The 17,927-nt window shown below is 41.4% G+C and overlaps 1 protein-coding gene across 6 annotated transcripts; it reads right to left on the bottom strand.

Moving 5' to 3' along the window:
- Positions 1–846: 846 nt before the first annotated feature.
- On the bottom strand, positions 847–17,587 carry GGPS1 (geranylgeranyl diphosphate synthase 1). Of its 6 annotated transcripts, none has more exons than XM_054982788.1 (4): positions 17,412–17,587; positions 14,523–14,625; positions 7,802–7,872; positions 847–1,962 (listed from the first exon to the last, which is right to left on the bottom strand). In XM_054982788.1, exons 2-4 carry the CDS (start codon positions 14,590–14,592, stop codon positions 1,201–1,203), a joined length of 903 nt encoding a protein of 300 aa, XP_054838763.1. In that variant the 5' UTR covers positions 14,593–14,625; positions 17,412–17,587; the 3' UTR covers positions 847–1,200. The 6 variants fall into 6 exon arrangements, with proteins under 6 accessions (XP_054838763.1, XP_054838749.1, XP_054838755.1 ...); XM_054982774.1 differs by having other exon boundaries at positions 17,437–17,587; XM_054982780.1 differs by lacking the exon at positions 17,412–17,587 and adding an exon at positions 17,039–17,177.
- Between the last annotated feature and the right edge of the window lie 340 nt (positions 17,588–17,927).

Genomic DNA, 17,927 nt, shown 5'->3' with positions numbered 1-17,927 from the left:
CTGATCGTAGCATCTGTTGTATTTTTCGGGTGGGTCTGAATACTGCTTGAAGGTTATGCTTTTTCATAAGCTTTCCCATCTGATCAGTAATTCCTTTGATATATGGCAGAAACACTTTTCCTGTAGGTGACTGTTTTTCCTTGGTTGTTTGATTCATCCTGGGTTTGATTGCTCTTCGGATTTCATTTCTGGAGTAGCCATTTGCCTGAAGTGCGTGGTTTAGATGATTAATTTCCTCATTGAGAAAGCGCGGCTCACATATCCGTCTTGCACGATCCACTAATGTTTTCATTATGCCTCTTTTCTGTCGGGGGTGGTGATTGGAGTTTTTGTGTAAGTACCGATCAGTGTGAGTTGGTTTCCTGTAGACCTTGTGACCTAACTGAAAGTTTGCTTTGCGGATGACCAAGGTATCCAGGAATGAGAGTTTTCCCTCACTTTCTTTCTCCATTGTGAATTGTATGTTCAGGTGGATGTTGTTGAGATGATTCAAAGGTTTATCTAGTATACCTCACAGTCAACAACTCCACAAGGTGACTGTTCCATCATTCTACCAAATATAACAAAGATATCCTAAACCACAAGTCAAACTGAGAGAACTAATGTGAGTTTTTGGTGGCAGTGAAAGCCTTATGGGAACACATAGGAAGTCAGGGAAGCAGCAATATACAGGTCTCAAAACTAGAGCAAAACACCAGATCCCTTTACAGTTTATTCCCTGGACTGATTTACCTACTATGATCTTCCCACTACAAGCTGAACAAACATTTCTGTTTCCAAGAATACATTATTCCAATACCCAACGCTAAAGGAAAAATAAATGAGAATAGTCAGGAGTATGTATCTGGACAGACCAGAATTGGATAAATGCAAATTTAATAAAACATTGAAAGTGGAACTTCCACATCCTCTTGTAATCATTTTCTGAATACATATCTTGGTCAGAATGAAAATAAATTCACAATAAAAAGAAATTTATTATGAATGAAGTTGCAGAGTAAGACTTGATAGTTATATTTAAATTTGCTGCTGTATGCAACATTACATGAGCAACTGAAATTAAGTCAAAGATAAACCAAAACATATCCAAATCCCCATTATCACTTAAAATGTTTCAACTGTGTTCCTAGCCATTAATGGCAGGTATTATAAAATTAAATTTAGTTTCCTTGATTCCAACAACGTATCTGACAACTGGTTTCAGTTTTCATTCTCCTTGAACATTTTGCTTAAATGCTCAACTAATGCTACGAGTTCTGGATTTCCCCCAAGAGATTCAATCTGTCTATAAGCATCAGATTCAAGTTCTTTTAATGTTTTCCGTGTATATTCAAAGGAACCCACATCCTCAAGATAATGTACACAGTATTTTTTTATGTCTACATTTTCAGTCCTTTGTCGCAGAATGTTCTGCACCTGTGTGCTTTCTGGCCTGGACCATATGGCATGGATAGTTGGGAATGAGAATTTCCCTTCTGTTAAATCTTCACAAAAACTTTTGTTCTCACTATATTCTTTGGAGTGCAAGTTTGCATAGTCATCTCTAATTTGAAAGAAGAGCCCAAGGGTGTTAAGAAGTGGTTTTAAATCTTTTGTGTAGTTAGAAAACAACTGCATGAGGCCCACAGCGAGTCCAAAAAGGCCACCTGTCTTTTGCAGAACCATGGCTTTATACTCTGCTTCTGTAGGACAGGTGTAAGTATCTCTCCAGTAAATATCCAGGCCTTGGCCTTTATGGAGTTCCAACAGCTGACGAGTAAATACTGTTACAGCATCTGCATGATCAAGTGTTAAAACCTTCTCCAAGCCAAGGAAATATACAAAGTTTGCACAATTTATTACAGATGGTATTCCGTAGATACTGTGTGCCACTGGAAAACCTCGCCGTAGCTTTGAATTATCTTCTATATCATCTATAAGTAAACTGGCATTGTGCAACATTTCTGTCACTTCAATGATAACCTAACAGGAAGAGGAAAAAAAGTAATGAAGTCCATTATTCCACATCTACACATGCATTGTTCACACTTGACAAAGGGGTTATTTATTTTGCTCTCTAACTACAAATTGTAAAGTGAGAATCATCTTTTAGTTAGACCTTATCTGTTTCTCAGATGTCTGTTTCATGCTTCAACCTGTAATATACTAGGACTGCTTATCAATTAATCCTTCTTGCATTTCCTTTCTTTGCAACTTATGTATATTTGACCTTGGGTCTATAAATACTACCTTAGTGTACTAGACATCCTCTACCTGTGCTTGCTACTAATTTATCATATGTGCTACAGCAGGGATCACCTATCTGGTGCCCCTCCAATACCTTTCTTAGCACCCACCAAATGTGTTTATAAAGTAGGTGGGGCCAGGTGGGGGCTTTTGCCAAGCATGGCCTTCTGACCAGTTGTGCAGATTTTTTTTAAAAAAAACATTGAATTAGCAACAACTGCCACTACAGCACAAGGATCTTCACTGTGTAATTGTGTATACATTAAAATATTTTTAAATAATACTCATTTAAAATGCATCCTGCTAAGCAGAGCTTCTGCTCAAAATGTTGAAGAGTTAACTGTTAAGAGTTCTGTATAACCTCACCCCCTGACATTTTATGGTTGGTTCTGCCTGTGGCAGCTATATTGTAGTTGGCTCCATCTCCTGTGTCAGAATTCCAAAAGATCCTGCCAACTTAAAAAGATTAGGGACCTCTGTGCTACATCATGACTCCCAATGTTGTGCCCCTTGCCACCTGCTACTGTTTTCTAAAGCCTATTTTTGCTTCTTCCCCATCTATAATATAACACTGCTGAAGAATTAAATGTTTTCAATGAAAAATTTACCTTGATATCCAGTTAAGTTTTTTTTAAAAAGCATTTTAATTTCATACATGATGATAAAAATAAGGAGCTACTTACATACCAAATATAACTAGACCAATACACATGTTACAGAATGAACTTTACAAGAAAAGTTTACCTAAGTGCAGCACTCAGAGAGAGGAAAGGAAGGAGTTAATAACTGCCTGGAAGGGAGATTGATTGACAGGCTGCTCCGCCCTCTCTGACTGGCTAGTTAGAATGACAGTTGGTGCTGTCAGGATTTTTCAGTTTAGTAAAGATTTTGAGTTCAGTTGAGACTGTGTAGTCTGACAAGCAGGGTCAGACTGGTACCCCTGTGAACTGAAGGAAAAGTAAACATTTGTCCTAACTGTAATAACTTTGTCTTAAAGAAGACTTTTCAGTTAAGGGGCTCAAGTGTAAAAGCCAGCACAAGTTAAAACCCATTTTACGCAGCCAACATAGAACTGGGGGTGTATTTTTGGCAGAATGCGTGGGTAGTAAGTGGAGACTCCCATTCAGACAAGTGAACAAGACTAATTCCTGCCCAGTGTCTAAAAAGGAGGTTCTGGGTCAAAGGAGGACCCTGGGTCTGTTGTAAAAGAAAAACTGTGTTGAACTAATGTCTGAACACCTAAGTTGTAAAAGGTAATCTGTGGAGAAACAATGTTGCTTTAACCAAAGTATGAAACTACAAACCTCTCACTATTAAAGACTAAACACTGAAATGTCGAAATCTTTTTTAAAACTTTGTCAGCCTTTGTGATAACAGGAAAACTCTTACTCACTGAGTGTCTAATACCTGTGATAGAACCATTTGATTCTTTTGGGGTATATTATCAGGAAAAAACGTGCATTTGGAGGAAAAAACTGGGCAACTACATTATGATCTGTAGTTTCTTTTTTCCCCCAGTACAGTACCCTGATTCGGGTATTGTCTAAATTATGAGTACGGGTAGCTCCCTGTTTTCATGAAGCTGCAGCCAAGGTGACTAATACTTTCATTAATACCATCGGTTATGAGAAAAAAGACCTAAGGGGAGAACCTTGCATTAGCAGTGTTGTCCCCCGAAGTATTTCATGGACAATGGATGTAAGGGAATGTGTAAGGGGGCATTCCTTAAGATCTATCAAAAATCAAGGACACCCTGCTGTATTGACAGAAAAGGGATTCCCTAGGGCATTTTCTTGATTATGTGGCTATTGAGCTCTTTGAGGTCAATACTGCTCCCTATTCTCCCGACTTTTTTGGGAACTATAAGAATAGAATATACGTCTTGGAAAAAATTGGTGCTAGAGGTACTGAATCTATATTGTTCAAGTATAGGGGTGTAGAATTTGGAATCCCGATTAGAGGAAAAAGCCTGGAATCAGGCCTGATTCTGAAAGATTCAGGATTTCCGAATAGGGCCCAGCAGTGCTGGCCAGATTCGGAAATACCAAATCAAAGCTTTCCAAAGTGATTTGGATCACTTTGGAAAGGTTCAGATCAAGTGGGAGCATTTGCAAACAGCCAGAAAAGTGCTGCTTGCTTTCAAACTTCCCACCCCCGCCGCTTTTTTCTCCTGATGGGAGGGGGAGGATGGAAACCCGAATATTTGTCACATACATATCCCTAGATCAGTATAGATAAATAAATATTGCCCCAAGTTCGAGGTAAATAAGGCATTGTATCGTATCCTACTTCCATAACGGATAAGACCCTAACGAACTGTGGTAGGCTTTTTTCCACAATGGGCGAAGACTGCCCCATGCCCTGGACCCTGAATCATGCAGAGGTCTACCAACCTTGTGAACTCACGCCTTGTTGCTTAAGTTCGTGATTTTTTTTTTGTGCTGCCAACTAATTCTCAATCCCTATTGTCTCTGCCCCTGCTGGACTGAAGGGGTTGGACTTTTTTCTTACATTTTTGGATTCGATGAGAATTATGTCAAGTGCTCTTTCTCCGAAGAGCAGTTGTCCAAAAAATGTTTCAGTGGAGAGATTAGACGCTGATAATGTGTTTACCTTCCAAGTTACAACCAGAGGAAAAGCCCTTACATAGGCTGTTTGAGCTCTGACCAAAAATTTAATGCTGTCTTGCGACGAATCTACAACTAACTGAGCATCTCTTTGGCAAAGATGTGGTTCAGTATGCAGTAATGGTTTTTTTGGTCCCAATACTACTACATGAGTAAATTTTGGAGTGCAGTTGATGTTCTGAGCACTAACAAAGCTGCTTAAAGTGACTTCTTGAGGGCAGACTCATTCTTCTTATCTACCAGATCTTTTAATGTGTTATCACTGTCCAGATGGGACCGCATGCTAAGTAAAGGGGTCACCAAGGGCGCACCAACCAAAAGAGCTTTTAGATCCTTTATGATCTCACCCAGAGATGTAGAATCTTTTGGTGACTGATTACAGTGTAGACCATAGCTTGTTATGGACATGGGACCTCCTTATGTTTTGGAAGGGGAAAAGCTTGTGACTGGCCCTTTGAATCCCAAAGTGTCCCAGTGGACGAAATAGTAGCCATTGGCTTTTTTTTTTTGTCTCTACAGGATAATAGAGGTTCTGGTAGGAGACAACCTTAGTGTCAAACTTGCCCCAGGCCGCTCTATCTCCTCTTTATTGAATGATAATGATAGCTGAGGAGTTGAGCAATAGCCTGTCCTTAAAGTTAGACTTGCCCTTTCTTGTGCATCTGAGAACCTCAATGGGGTGAGGAGGGGTTGGATAACTCGGTCTCTCTGATCTAGACTTCTTAGAAGGGTTTTATTTTATTTTTTTGGAATTTGGAATGCAATGGAGTTTTAAAACTGCTTATGCGTGGCCTGTTCTCTTTTTCAGGAGAGGGTGAGATAAATGAATCTGGTGTGGTGGATAAGGATGGGTTACATGCATGAAGATACTTAGGTGTCCTTTGTATTTTGCCTGCCTCCACCAAAACTCTCCACATTTGAAACCCTTCCACCCTTCTGTTTAGGTTTGATGATGGTTTACGTTGGACCCTGAAGGCTGTGGAGAAGTGATCCAGGCCGAAATTCAAACCTGTAATTCAATTAGTAATGTGTGGTTCATAGAGAGCACAGCTGCCATATTTGCCACTCCCATCGTTGCCAGCTTTCCTAAAATGGTGGTTTGGGCTTGCCAGCCAAAGGTCTGCCTGCCGAAAGAACCCTGAAAAACTGGAGTTCTGGTCTGCCAGAAAAGTTTAAGTGGGAGGTTAGACAAGGGAGGGCTTACAGACCATGTGAGCTAATCAGCCTGCTGTGAAGGAAAACCAACTCTACCCTGAGACCTTAGTGCCATTTTGGAGCTGTTCCTTGCCCTTCCCTTGCCAACAAATTTGATCGCGTCAATAATGTTGGCGGTGACAAGATAGATCTAGTCAAGGACATAAGCTAAACCACGGGAACTCATGATCTTTCTGCCTATAGTGCTGTAAGACGAGCGGCTCTCACCTGCCTTTTCACTTTGCCCAAAGCCTCGGACAGGGAGGCCTCAGTGTTGCCATGGAGCTGTCCCTCCTCAGCCTTTCCTTACCATGACAACATCTCTGATTGCGTTGAAAGTAGCAACATGGATGAAATTGTTCTAGTCAAAGAGGTAACCAAAGCCTTGGCAACATCTGGCTTTTTTGCTTGTTGCTCTGTAAGGTGTGTGGCCCACATTTGCCCCTTCCCTTTGTCCAAAGCTTCGCTCATTCCTTGTCAACATCTCTGATTGCGTTGATATTGGCAGCATGGGTGAGGCTGAGCTGGTCAATGAAGAGTCCGAGGGAACAGAGGCCCCGGAGACTCCTAACCTTTCTGCCTGTTGCGCTGTTAGGCATGCAGCTCCCATCTGCCCTTCCCCTGTGTCCAAAGTGTCAGACAGGGAGGCCTTAGTGTTGCCATGGTGCTGTTTCTCCTCGCCCATTTCCTGGCCTTGCCAACATTTTTGATCATGCTGATGTTGACAGCGTGGGCGAGGATCAATTTAGTCAAGGAAAGTCTGTGGGAACGGATAGCCCCGGAGACTGATTGTTATTCCTGTTGTGCTATAAAGCACATGGCTCCCATTTGCCCTTCCTCATTGCCCAAAGCCTCAGACAAGCATGGCATGTTGTTCCATGATCTTTTCCCCTCAGACCCATAGCCCTGGATCCTATTAGAGGAAATAATTTCCAATACTGCTGCAAATTTAACCAACAGAGAAGGAAAATTTTGAAGGAGCCCCTTCTTCTGTTGTCTTTTCAATTGGGTAGGTAAGGCTAGACACCAACATCCTCCTGGAGTGACAGGGCAATTCAAACTGGACGGACTCCCTTGCAAGCATACACAAATTTGCATAGCCCTGTCTCTAGCAAGAGGAGGTGTGACCTAACCAGTTTGGATGCCTTCTGCCACTGAAGGAGAATCTTATTTTTTGTATCTAGTTTCCCAAATTAATTAAAGCCATCCCACTCATTCTGGCTCACCCAGCAGCATTTTTATAACCAAGTGATGATTCACTATTAATTAGGTGGGTAGCTGTGCTGGTCTGCCACAGAACATCAGGATTCGAATCCAGCAGCACCTTAGAGACCAACAAGATTTTCAGAGTAAACAAGTATCTGAAAAAGGGAGCTATGACTCTTGAAAGTTTACACTCCGAAGATTTTGTTGGTCTCTAAGGTGCCACTGTACTCAAATCCTGCTGTTCAGGATTAATGTGGATAATTACAGATTAGACCATTTGACATTTTAAGCCTTCTAATATGGGTCCAGAAATGATATAGAACAAGGCAGTTACACAGCTGCAAACAGGGAAACAGCCAATAAAACACAGTAGGAATGAAATGTGATGTGCTTCTGAAGTAATAGGTAATGCACTGACCATAGTAGGTTGGGGCTGGCTACAGGTTGGCATACCACTTATTCTAATATGGAAAGAGTTGAAGAAGGAGTCAATGTCCATGTTGCTATTTAGTAAACAGGCACACAAAAGTAAGTGAAGAATGAGTTACCTGAAGTTTATCTTCAGGAACATTCAACCAGTGATTGAAAGCTTGAGAGAGTTTAGTTCTGACTTGTTTACCTGTAATTAAGAAAAAACAATTACAACATCAAAGTTTAATATAGCTTTGGAATTTCGAATTTATCTGTTGATAATATTTCACTAAGGGCAGTGGGTTAGACCTAAGTGCCAAAAAACCCAAGAGTTTACACAGAAGCAAATCAACCTTACCAAGCAGCACTTTGTGCCTCCCTCTTGAAGGAACTACTGCGAAGGTGGGAAGATCCCACTGAGCAATATGAAGCTGTACAGGCTTCATAACAAGGCAGGTAAACTGGGTAAAATTGCCCCCTTTTCTTGCACAAGCTGAGCAAGAACAAGGGTGGAACAGGGAATCTGGCAAAGATTTGTTGCTGTCCCCTGTGCCACTTGGTACAGGGAGTTCCCCAACCCTCAGCAACAGCTTCATCATGAGCAGGGACACTGGGTAAAGATCTGCTTCCATGAATTCTTTCCAACAGCAGGAGTATGAGGATCCAATCCAGTGTCTTTTTAATAAGTTATTCAAATTCATAAAAGACAAAATCATGTAGATTAATAATTACTATTTCCAAAGTAAAGGAGTATGGGATAAGAGTATGCCACAGTATGGGATACTGTAATATGGGATATTATTCCATAGTATGGGATAAGAATAGCCAATGCATACTAAGCTGGCATGTATTGTTGGGGTCAGAATTCCAAAGGCAAAGATAAAATTTAAGGACAATTCTGATGATAAGTGCACATCCAAGATCCTATTAATCATTACAATGTAATAGTCCCAGAGACTATTAGGTAGCCCGCAATATATATGACACTATGGGCGATTAAACAACTTCAAGAAGCATTTTTCTCCATGGGGTTACCCTCAGTTAGCACAGTAGTCTTTGGTTTAAATACAACATAGCATTATATGAAGGGGTAGTGAATGAACCATATATTTGTGCTCACCTTCTATTTCCCTGCTGTGATTTACTCCCTTCCTGGTTTGTGTGGTTTGGGGAGAAAACACAAACCAGCTTGCCAGTTCAAGACCACAGCAAATTAAGCAATCCATATGGGATAGAACTGCAACATTGGGGGGGGGGGGCGCGAAGGGTTACTTGCTGACACTAGCATTTTTACTAACGTATTTTCAAAAACCTATAGAAGTACTAGTTTCCTTTAATGAAATCTGAATCACTATGGCAACTTGTTACATTTAGTCAAATGTAATAAAAAAGTATACGCAATTCATTTAAGGTTATCTAAGTTTTGTCCCATTGTCCAGGTTCATTTAGAGCACTCTAGCTCACTGTTGTCCAAAACCAGACTAATCTGGCACTCCTGGCCGGCGGCAACAGCTGCTACAGCTGGGGGCCGTGCTTTGCCCCTCCGGAGGAGGAGGAGCAGCACCAGCACTCTTCCTTCCCTTGGGGACATGCGTGAGGGGCGGAGCTATGTAGGATCTGTTACTGCCGCTCCACCCCTCAGCGATGAAAAGTATACGCAATTCATTTCAGGTTATCTAAGTCTTGTCCCATTGTTCAGGTTCATTGAGGGCATTCTAGCTCACTTTTGTCCAAAACAAGACTAAAGGAAGGTTACAATAAATATACAATTAAAAATCAAAAAACCCAACATGTAATTAAAATTAAACAACGTTAAAATCCCTCCCTAGTAATTCTACCTTGCACAATTTAATACAAAAAAAGATAAGCACAAGCGTAAGGCACATACTTACATCACTTGCATTAAAGTGGAACTTAAAGTGCTTAAGTGGATCATATTCTGTGATATGCTTTTGATTGAATTATATTTGTATCTTAAAAGAGAACATCTATTCTAAACAAATTCAAATCATGTTAAGAACATTTTTGGGAATTTAGTAGCATCAATGTTTTTAAATCTTAAAAGATCCAAATAAAAAGTCAGATACTAAAGTATTAGATGCAGGGACATGGCAATTCCTTATTTCTCTAACAAGAAACAAGTAGAGAACTGCCATTTCATGTAATCCATCTAGATTTATTCAGGCACATTCATCAATATAACTACTGATACTGCTTAAATGCAAGAAAATTTAACGAAGGTTTCTCCATTTCTACATGACACATTCTATTTAAGAGTCAACAGATTGCACCAAGGACAGGGACAGTGAGAAACACAGTGCTATAGAGCTAGAGAACTACTGACTCTTGTATTAGAAGAGAGCTATGCACAATATTGCCTTTTGTCAGAAATTAGCATTATGGGGCACACTACCATGCTGCCAGTCACAGACACCAAGATAGTCCTATTCTGAACTTCTTCCTGCAGTACCAATTCAGTAGGGGAAATGCCACGGGTAATTATTTGCAAGGCAGAACTATTTTATTGTATCCTCTGATGTGACTATTACACATAAGATTTCTGTTCATGTTAAGATAATGAAGAGTACACCATTTAAGACCTTCTTCCATATTTTGCTGTACTCCAAGTTTTGAATCAAGCAGTTCTTACATAAAAGTCATCCTTTTGTTTTGGCTATTGAAAAACAAGCATTTGTAACTATCAGTTTTTAAAGCTAAAAGATTTTGAATTCTGTTAAAGTATGTTTGAACAATGCTTAAGTTACAATATCGGATCTTCTTGGAGCCATACCTAACTTCTAACCTGAAAGTTCTGTTTTCTAATTCTATTCAAAAGATGATTTCAGTTACTTTCAGTAGGGATAAAAATGCTTCCCTGTGTCCTCTGCAACTATACATACAACTTTACATAGTCAAAGGCATCTTTCTTGGGCTATTAAGGTACACATTTTCAGGTACAGTTCTTCTCATGCAAAGCAACCATTTTTTTCTTGTTTTGCATTTATACTAAGTCTTCAGCATATTAGAACTCCTCTCATTCATAAAAATATAAATAAAATGTGAATAGTGATACCTACCTAATTAATCAAAGGAATATAAAGGATAGTAGCACCACTTCATTTTAGGCAAACAGACAAATGCAATAGGATTAGGTTATAAGTTTATCAAACTACATTTCAGAAATACAATCATCCTTTGGAGGTAACAAAATTAAAACCAAATGTCAGGGCTTGCGGCGGCCACTGCTGGGCGGGGCCCTGGCATGGCCAGCCCTGACGTCAAAGGGGTGCCAGGGATGCTGCAGGACCCTGCTCTGTGGAAGGAGGGGCGGTATACCTCACCCAGACTCCCTCTCAGTCCACTTGCTGGCCTGCTCAACCTGCGCCACTCATCCCCTTTGACCTCCGCCATCTCCTCCTCCATCAACTTTCCTCCTTGCCTCTGCTCTCGCTCTGCTCCACTCCATCACTCCTACTCAATCAACCCACCCTGAATGCTCTCCTGAGCCAGCTTTTATAGGGTTTCCCCTGGTTGCCTTCGCCCTTCCAAGCTCCTTCTCTCTCCTGAGGCTGCCCAGCTGTGTCTGCTCTCAGATGTTCCTTCTCTTTCATTAACTCCTCCCAGACTTCCCTGCCTCTCTAGCAGGGTGGGGCTGAATGTAAAGGTGTCCCAGCTGAGGCTTCCTCTAGGTATGCCTTCTTCTCTCCCTCCCTCATTCTCCTTTAACCTTCCCTGCAGGACTGGGCTGGCAGGGCCTTTCCAGGTGCTGCGCCTTGGCCATCTCTGCCTCTGTTCACAAGGTGCCCTTCCAGCCGGCATCTGGGCTGCCTGTCCCTTGGAGCTGGGCGTGGCTGCCCTTCCCTGGCAGGCTTCCCCCTCTGGCTCTTCCCCTCCCACACTTGCTGCTGGCTGTGTTGCCTTCCCTGGAGCCGCTGGGTCCCCTGACTCTGCTGCTGGGGTGCTGTGACTGTTCCAGCCCCCTGGACAAGTGCCTGTGGAAGCAGCTGGGCGGATGTCTCCCGTCCTTTTCTCCAGATAAGTCCGGGAGCTGTGTTGTGGACTCCAGACACCAAACTGATCCTTATTGAATCATTTAAAGCAAAAAGGGAAAAAAGAAAGCTACAACCTATTGATAGAGAAACTTATACAGTATTTATTGACCTAGAAAAGCCTTTGACTGCCTTGGCTAGAATAAACTGTTCACTCTACCATAGAACCAGAAAAATACTGTATGTAAAATCTAGGAAGAGTTCTATAAAACTAAGACAAAATTAGTTTTAATAGTCCATCAATGGCATTTGCTGCTCCCTGTCATATTTAACATTCAGAAAAGATACAATCAATAAAATACTAGACTTGAGTATAAAAGTAACTGGGATGGTGCTTTGCTGATAATACAATGTTAAAAGCAAATATGGAAGGAAAGCATTCTGTAGTGGAGTAGATCCTAACCATATTTTATGCTAGCTGAGGACAATTCTGCCAGCAGAAAGGGCAACTTTCACCAATTCACTCCTCCCAATGTAGACCACCCTATTTAGCCTCCACACTGTTCCAGCACCCAACAGCATGAAAGCTGTCTTCCAAGAGTGTTACTCTACTCATCCTAGATAGGATCCACCCCATTCATTCATTCATTCATTGTCCACCTTTCTCACTGAGACTCAAGGCAGATTGCACAGTGTGAGATTAGTACAGTCAGCATCAGGAACATTTCCATAAACAATGCCATAGGGGAAATAGATACAAGTTCACAAAAACATAGCATTAGTAGGAATCTAATACAACATAGAGGTGAGGTCTATGATTTCTAACTCATTAGTAATCATTCGAGAGTATTTGATTTTAGTGAATGAAATAAAAAATTAACGACAAGTAAGACAATCCCTTTAGAAAGTATAGATTGGAAGCAAACTAAGCAAGTGTAAGGAGCTAGAAAACATGGAAATGGGATAGAAGATCCAGAGAAGAAATTAAATAGACTAGGCATGGCAAATCAGACTTCACGAGAAACATCTGCTGACAAGAACTCACTTCTCTTTAACAAATATATGAACATCAACAGAGTGCACTTCTATATGGTCATGAAGCATGATCAGTAAAATGTTTAAAAAGGGAAACTGAAGGTGTTTTAGCGTGGTGCTACAGAAGAATCTGCAAAGGAAATTAGACAGAACACAAAGATATTTTGAATAGGCTTGAAGAACAAGGAGTGATAGAGGCATCAGTCAGATATGAAGGAACACATTCTAAAGTAGAGAAAGACCTAGATAATTATATAGTTACATAAAGCAAATGAAAGAAACAAAGAGCATCACTAGAAAGGCTTGGACAAGGTTGGCAACTTGCTATTTTTCTGTACTATCAGGATTTTTTGTGCACAGAAGCCAAACTCAAGGGACAAAGTCAGCCTCTCCTTTACTCCAGAGCAAACTAAATAGTGAGCTGGATACTACCTACTTTATATCAACACAAAAGAAGCTCCTTCCAACTTCTCTGCCAAGGATTATAAGAGTAAAAATCCACATGGGATGGGACTGCAATAAGCAGTACAAATGAGCAAGCATGCCATTTCATCCCCTTTGCATGAGTGGAAAAGCTGGTATAATCCAATCAGCTTTCCATTCCAAGAGCAGGACTTTCACTGGAAGCACAGAGGCACTTGCCAGACAGGGGCACATGCTGTTTATTGCTGAATTTACACAAGTGAGTCTAATGTTCTATCAGCAGTTTTATTGTATTCAGAATGGCAACCAGGTAAATTGCAAGATAGATATTACATAGGCTAGATTGTTTCATGTTCTCCTTTAAGATAAATGAGGGTATTGATGTTGGCTACTTTCTGCCTACCCTTGTATCCAATATTCAATTGTGTCCTGTTCTTCTCCCCATTGAGAACCCATAACAGCTGAGAGAGAGAAAGAGAAACACAGATAAGAAATAGAGAAATTGCAAATGAAGAATAGGTCTTCTCTCTGTGCCAAGATCTCTCCCAAGTTCTAGGCTAAGAGCTCCTTGGCTCACACCCATGCCTTCGATGCGTATGTGCAGTGGAGAGCAAACTCGGCCAGATCTTATTCAGCTGCTGCTAGCCATTTAGCAGTCTCTTCCCTACTTCTTCTCCTGACAGTGTAGTATACTGCTTATGGCAGCTAGCCCATGACACTAGCCCCAAAGCTATCACTCAGCAGCATACATCATAGGGTAGTTATGGCAGTAGGTGGACCCACAGACAACTGTTTTCCGGTGAGTTCTCAATTACAAGAATTTAATAATGCCTTTAGACTTGTGTGCAGAAGTCGAAAGCTCTAATATGACAATTATATAAAGGACTCTGAAACATCACAAATGTCAATGTTGTGGCAACTTCACAGTATGAACAGCTTTACTACTACTATTTTTCTATTAGAAACCACTGTTTCAAGATTAGAAGAAGACTGCTTCAGTTTATTGTGTAAGAGAGCTATTTTAGTAATCCTAAGGACTTTCATGACAAATCAAGTCAAGGCTGCAAAATGCTGCCTCATCCTACTTTTTCAGTAACATGGCTGACAGAGGTACACATCAGTGCACAACAGGCTCAAAGTTGTTTTGACATGCACAGAGAAACTGCAGGGTAGGAGTGTGAGGAGGAAGTGCAAATCCACACCCAAGTTTGTCAAACAAATTAACTGAAACAGCAAATGAGCAAAAGCATGCAATGGCAAAGGCAGCAATGGAAAGAATTAAAAGTAATAGCTGTTGCTTTTGATGAATGAAACTTAGTCTTTAGACTTAAAAGTCCTGCTTAATTACAATCAGATTAGAAGATTGCTATGGGAATCAAATGCTGACTAAATTCAACAAATTAATTATTACCTGGTAGTTGAAGTAGGTAATTATATGGTTCCAACAGAATTCTTTTAGATGTTTCTTCTAGTTGCTCCATTTTAAAGGTTTTTCATTTGAAGGGTGGTTCAGTCTGTTTAGAAAAAAGACTACTAGTATTGTGTTTTAAATGTTTCTTATAATATGCACAGTTCTCACCATGGATTATATGGGGCAGGGTAGACGAGAACAATGCAAGGAAACTGTCACAATCTGCAGACCAATACAGAGGAAATATTCTTCGGAAATATTCTTCAGAAATGCTAGCTTAGTTCAAAACCTGAGTTGATTGAAGGCGACTATCTCTGCATCTTTCCAAGTACAAAGTTACCAAGTAAAAGGATTACAAGAGACAAGTAGACCACCAGATTTGTAAGGCACCAATATGAAAACTCTGAACACAGCTGTATTTTCTGCACCTCTCCAATGCAAGTTATATAAACTCTGAAAATACAGTACTGCTCAAAGCTTATCAACCATCATGTCAGAATCAACATTCTAATACATCCTACACTATTTAAGGAGCTTATTTTTTCCAGCATAATCCAGGCCGTCTGTTTTTTTCTCTATCACTTTTACTTCCAATGTTTTTGCTGCAGTGCAGATAAAACTGCTTCACACTGAAACAATTAATCTCTTCCAAGCTAAATACAGAAGCTGAAATTGTAATATGGTCCCATACCAATTCAGCAACCACTTTGTGTGTCAGCCCATGATACTATTTGCCAGTCAACATTATTCCTAATAGCTTCCCAACAATTTTACAGATATTACATGCAGAAGACATAGTCACAAGACTGCAAAAGTTCAGCTGCAGTAAACTGAGATGAAGCCTTGTCTAGAACTGTGCTGATGAGTGCTAATGATCCAGTTTTAAATCCATAAACCCTTGGAGACTATGCACTAAATTTCATTTCAGCTCATTCAAATAAACCGGGTTTAAACAATGAATAGTTTCCTATTCATACTACACATTCATAGAGCTGAAGCTATCATGTTGTAATTTTGCACCCAAGTATTCAAACAATGAAATAATCACAACATACAGCTGATAATATACAAGAAAAGCACATGCAGTGGTGGCCAAGCACATGAACTGCTCCCAGACACTTGTTCTACAGATGTTAATAAACGTGAACAAGAGCTTCCCTTCCAAGCACACTACAGTAAGCTGGTGTTTTCAGAATTGCATACAAAGAATGTGTATATATTAAACAACTCTAGAAAGATAAAAACCAACAGCAATGCATAATTTACAGAACAAATTCTATGCTGAACTTTGAGAATTATGTATGCCACCTATCTACTAACCCAATGAATTTTAGTTGTCAAATGAAGTTTCAAAAGAGACCTTAATCTTCACTAATGAACAACTGGCTAGGTTTAACCAAACTAAATGCCAGCAAAAAACCAAGCTGCTTGGGGTTTATCATCCTGACTCCTCACTTTAACATGTATTTCAGATAAAAGCACTTAATTCTTACACATCTTAATTACACACCAAAGGAAATAGGTGTACAATTTCACCACCTTTTGGTGAGGTCACACTGATCATCACTTTGCCTTTATGTTAAATGCACAGTTAAGATTAATCAAAAGCAGTTGCTAAAAAGTATGCAGGTAAAATCTAGAGCAGCCAAAACATCCTAGAAAATAAAGCCTTACAGCTTTATCTGTTAAACAGATCAGCGTGTGAACACCTGAAAAAAGCTGGAACACTTAGGCTTCACTCCTCCCCACATGGAAATCAGCTTGGTGTACAAGAAAACATAACCTGAAATGGTACACCTATATTCAGGCTGGTATTTTTTGCACTGCAGTAACACAGATTAGCCTGTTGCAAGGTATACCAAAGAACTGACAAAAACCTCCAGGAGAATGTGTATGTTTAAGTACACATAACATTAGAATGCGTTTGAGTGGTCATATCCCCTGACACAAACATTATTTTTAGTCAAACATTAATATTTTTTTAATTCTGAGATTTTTAAGTATATACATTTTGATGTCTACATTAAGCTACAAACCTCTATTTTTATAGGATTAAATACTGTCCTTGGTAGACAATTCACATAATAGAGACTCCCTGAGCTTCTCTACAGCACTGTTTTCAGTGGGGAAAAGACACATTATTGTAAGTCACGCCCTGTCCTGCACTTCTCTCTCAAAAACAGTAGCCTATATTGAAATCTGATACTTTCAGAATTTAACCAAATTGGAAATATCGCTGGTTTCCGATACAACATTAGAAACTCCGTGAGAACATAAACCAGCAACGCTACGTTTCTTGTATCAAAATTGTCATAAGCAAAGATCTGACTCGTTCTGAAACTTCGGGGCGCCTCTAAACCCAGGCGAACAAAAGTTACCGGCAAGAAGACAACAGTCGCCGCCGCCCGGGCCCGCGCGCGCACAGAAGCAGCCAAGAGGTGGGGAGCAAAACCCGCTCCGTGTCAGCTAGCAGACAAAAGGCGGCGAGCGCTGAGGCACGTTCACAGGGCACCGACCTGCATTACGCGGTTCCAAGCTCCTACCCCACGCACACTCCGAAGGAGAGCGGCCCCGAGAGCCTTCCTTCACTGTTCTAGCGGGCTCTGCTGGGTTAGGACAAGCACACGGGCTCTCGAGCCGAGAGGCGCCGCTGCTACTTCTCCAGCCCCTAGGAGGACCTACGCGCCCCCCCTCTCCTCCCCTCCCCTCCCCTCGAGAGGCGGCCGTCCATCCATCCCTTCTTGATAGCCGTTGGAGGGAGAGGGGGGAGCCTCCTAGGGGCGTGTCCGAAGACCTCTGACGGGGGGCATCGGGAGAGAAGCGAAACCCAACACTCCCTCGGCTGGCCTGTTCAGCAGACGCACCGAACAGGAAGCTTCAAATACACACCTCAACGGCAGCGACTACCACCTACCGTCGCCTCCGACGTGCGGTTGCTCTGACCCAGACCGAGCTGGTTCCAGCGCTCTTTTTGGCCCGCGTCAACCCAACCTCAGCTACAGGCGCCACCCTCTTCCGCCTCAATCGCCACCTTCGCCTGATGGGGGGGAAAATGCGCCACCGGGGCCTTTTGGCGCAGGCGCGGGCTCCTCCTATGCCCGATTAATAAACTCTATTTGGGTCTCCTTCCCCCCCCCATCGCTCTTTCCCCGCCCCCATTTTCTCGTTCTCCTCGATGCATCCCGGGATTTGTAGTTCCGATCGAGAAAAGTCCCTTTCTAGCCTGCGACAAAAAAGAGGGTGAAAACCCTTGTTACCCAGAAGGCACCGCAGTGCCGAGTCTCTGTTTCCATAGAACTGGTGTGAGAATTACATCAGCGTTTCTGACAGAGAAGCTAATAGCGTTAAAAGTGGGTGGGCCCTTGTGTTCTAGGGACCAATGGCGGGCGAGTAAGGCGGGGAGAG

The sequence above is a fragment of the Eublepharis macularius genome, chromosome 1, assembly GCF_028583425.1.
Source record: "Eublepharis macularius isolate TG4126 chromosome 1, MPM_Emac_v1.0, whole genome shotgun sequence".
Lineage (NCBI taxonomy): Eukaryota > Metazoa > Chordata > Lepidosauria > Squamata > Eublepharidae > Eublepharis > Eublepharis macularius.
Note: the sequence above shows the minus strand (reverse complement) of the source record. Positions and strands in the feature narration are given on the sequence as shown.

Bases quoted from the DNA above. Each gene is read 5' to 3' on its own strand.
- GGPS1 (XM_054982788.1), bottom strand. From the start codon at position 14,592: ATGGAGCAACTAGAAGAAACATCTAAAAGAATTCTGTTGGAACCATAT. The intron at 7,873-14,522 runs GTAATAATTAAT...TCTTAATTACAG, and splicing joins TTACCTACTTCAACTACCAG to GTAAACAAGTCAGAACTAAA. The intron at 1,963-7,801 runs GTAACTCATTCT...TCTTCCTGTTAG, and splicing joins TTCCTGAAGATAAACTTCAG to GTTATCATTGAAGTGACAGA.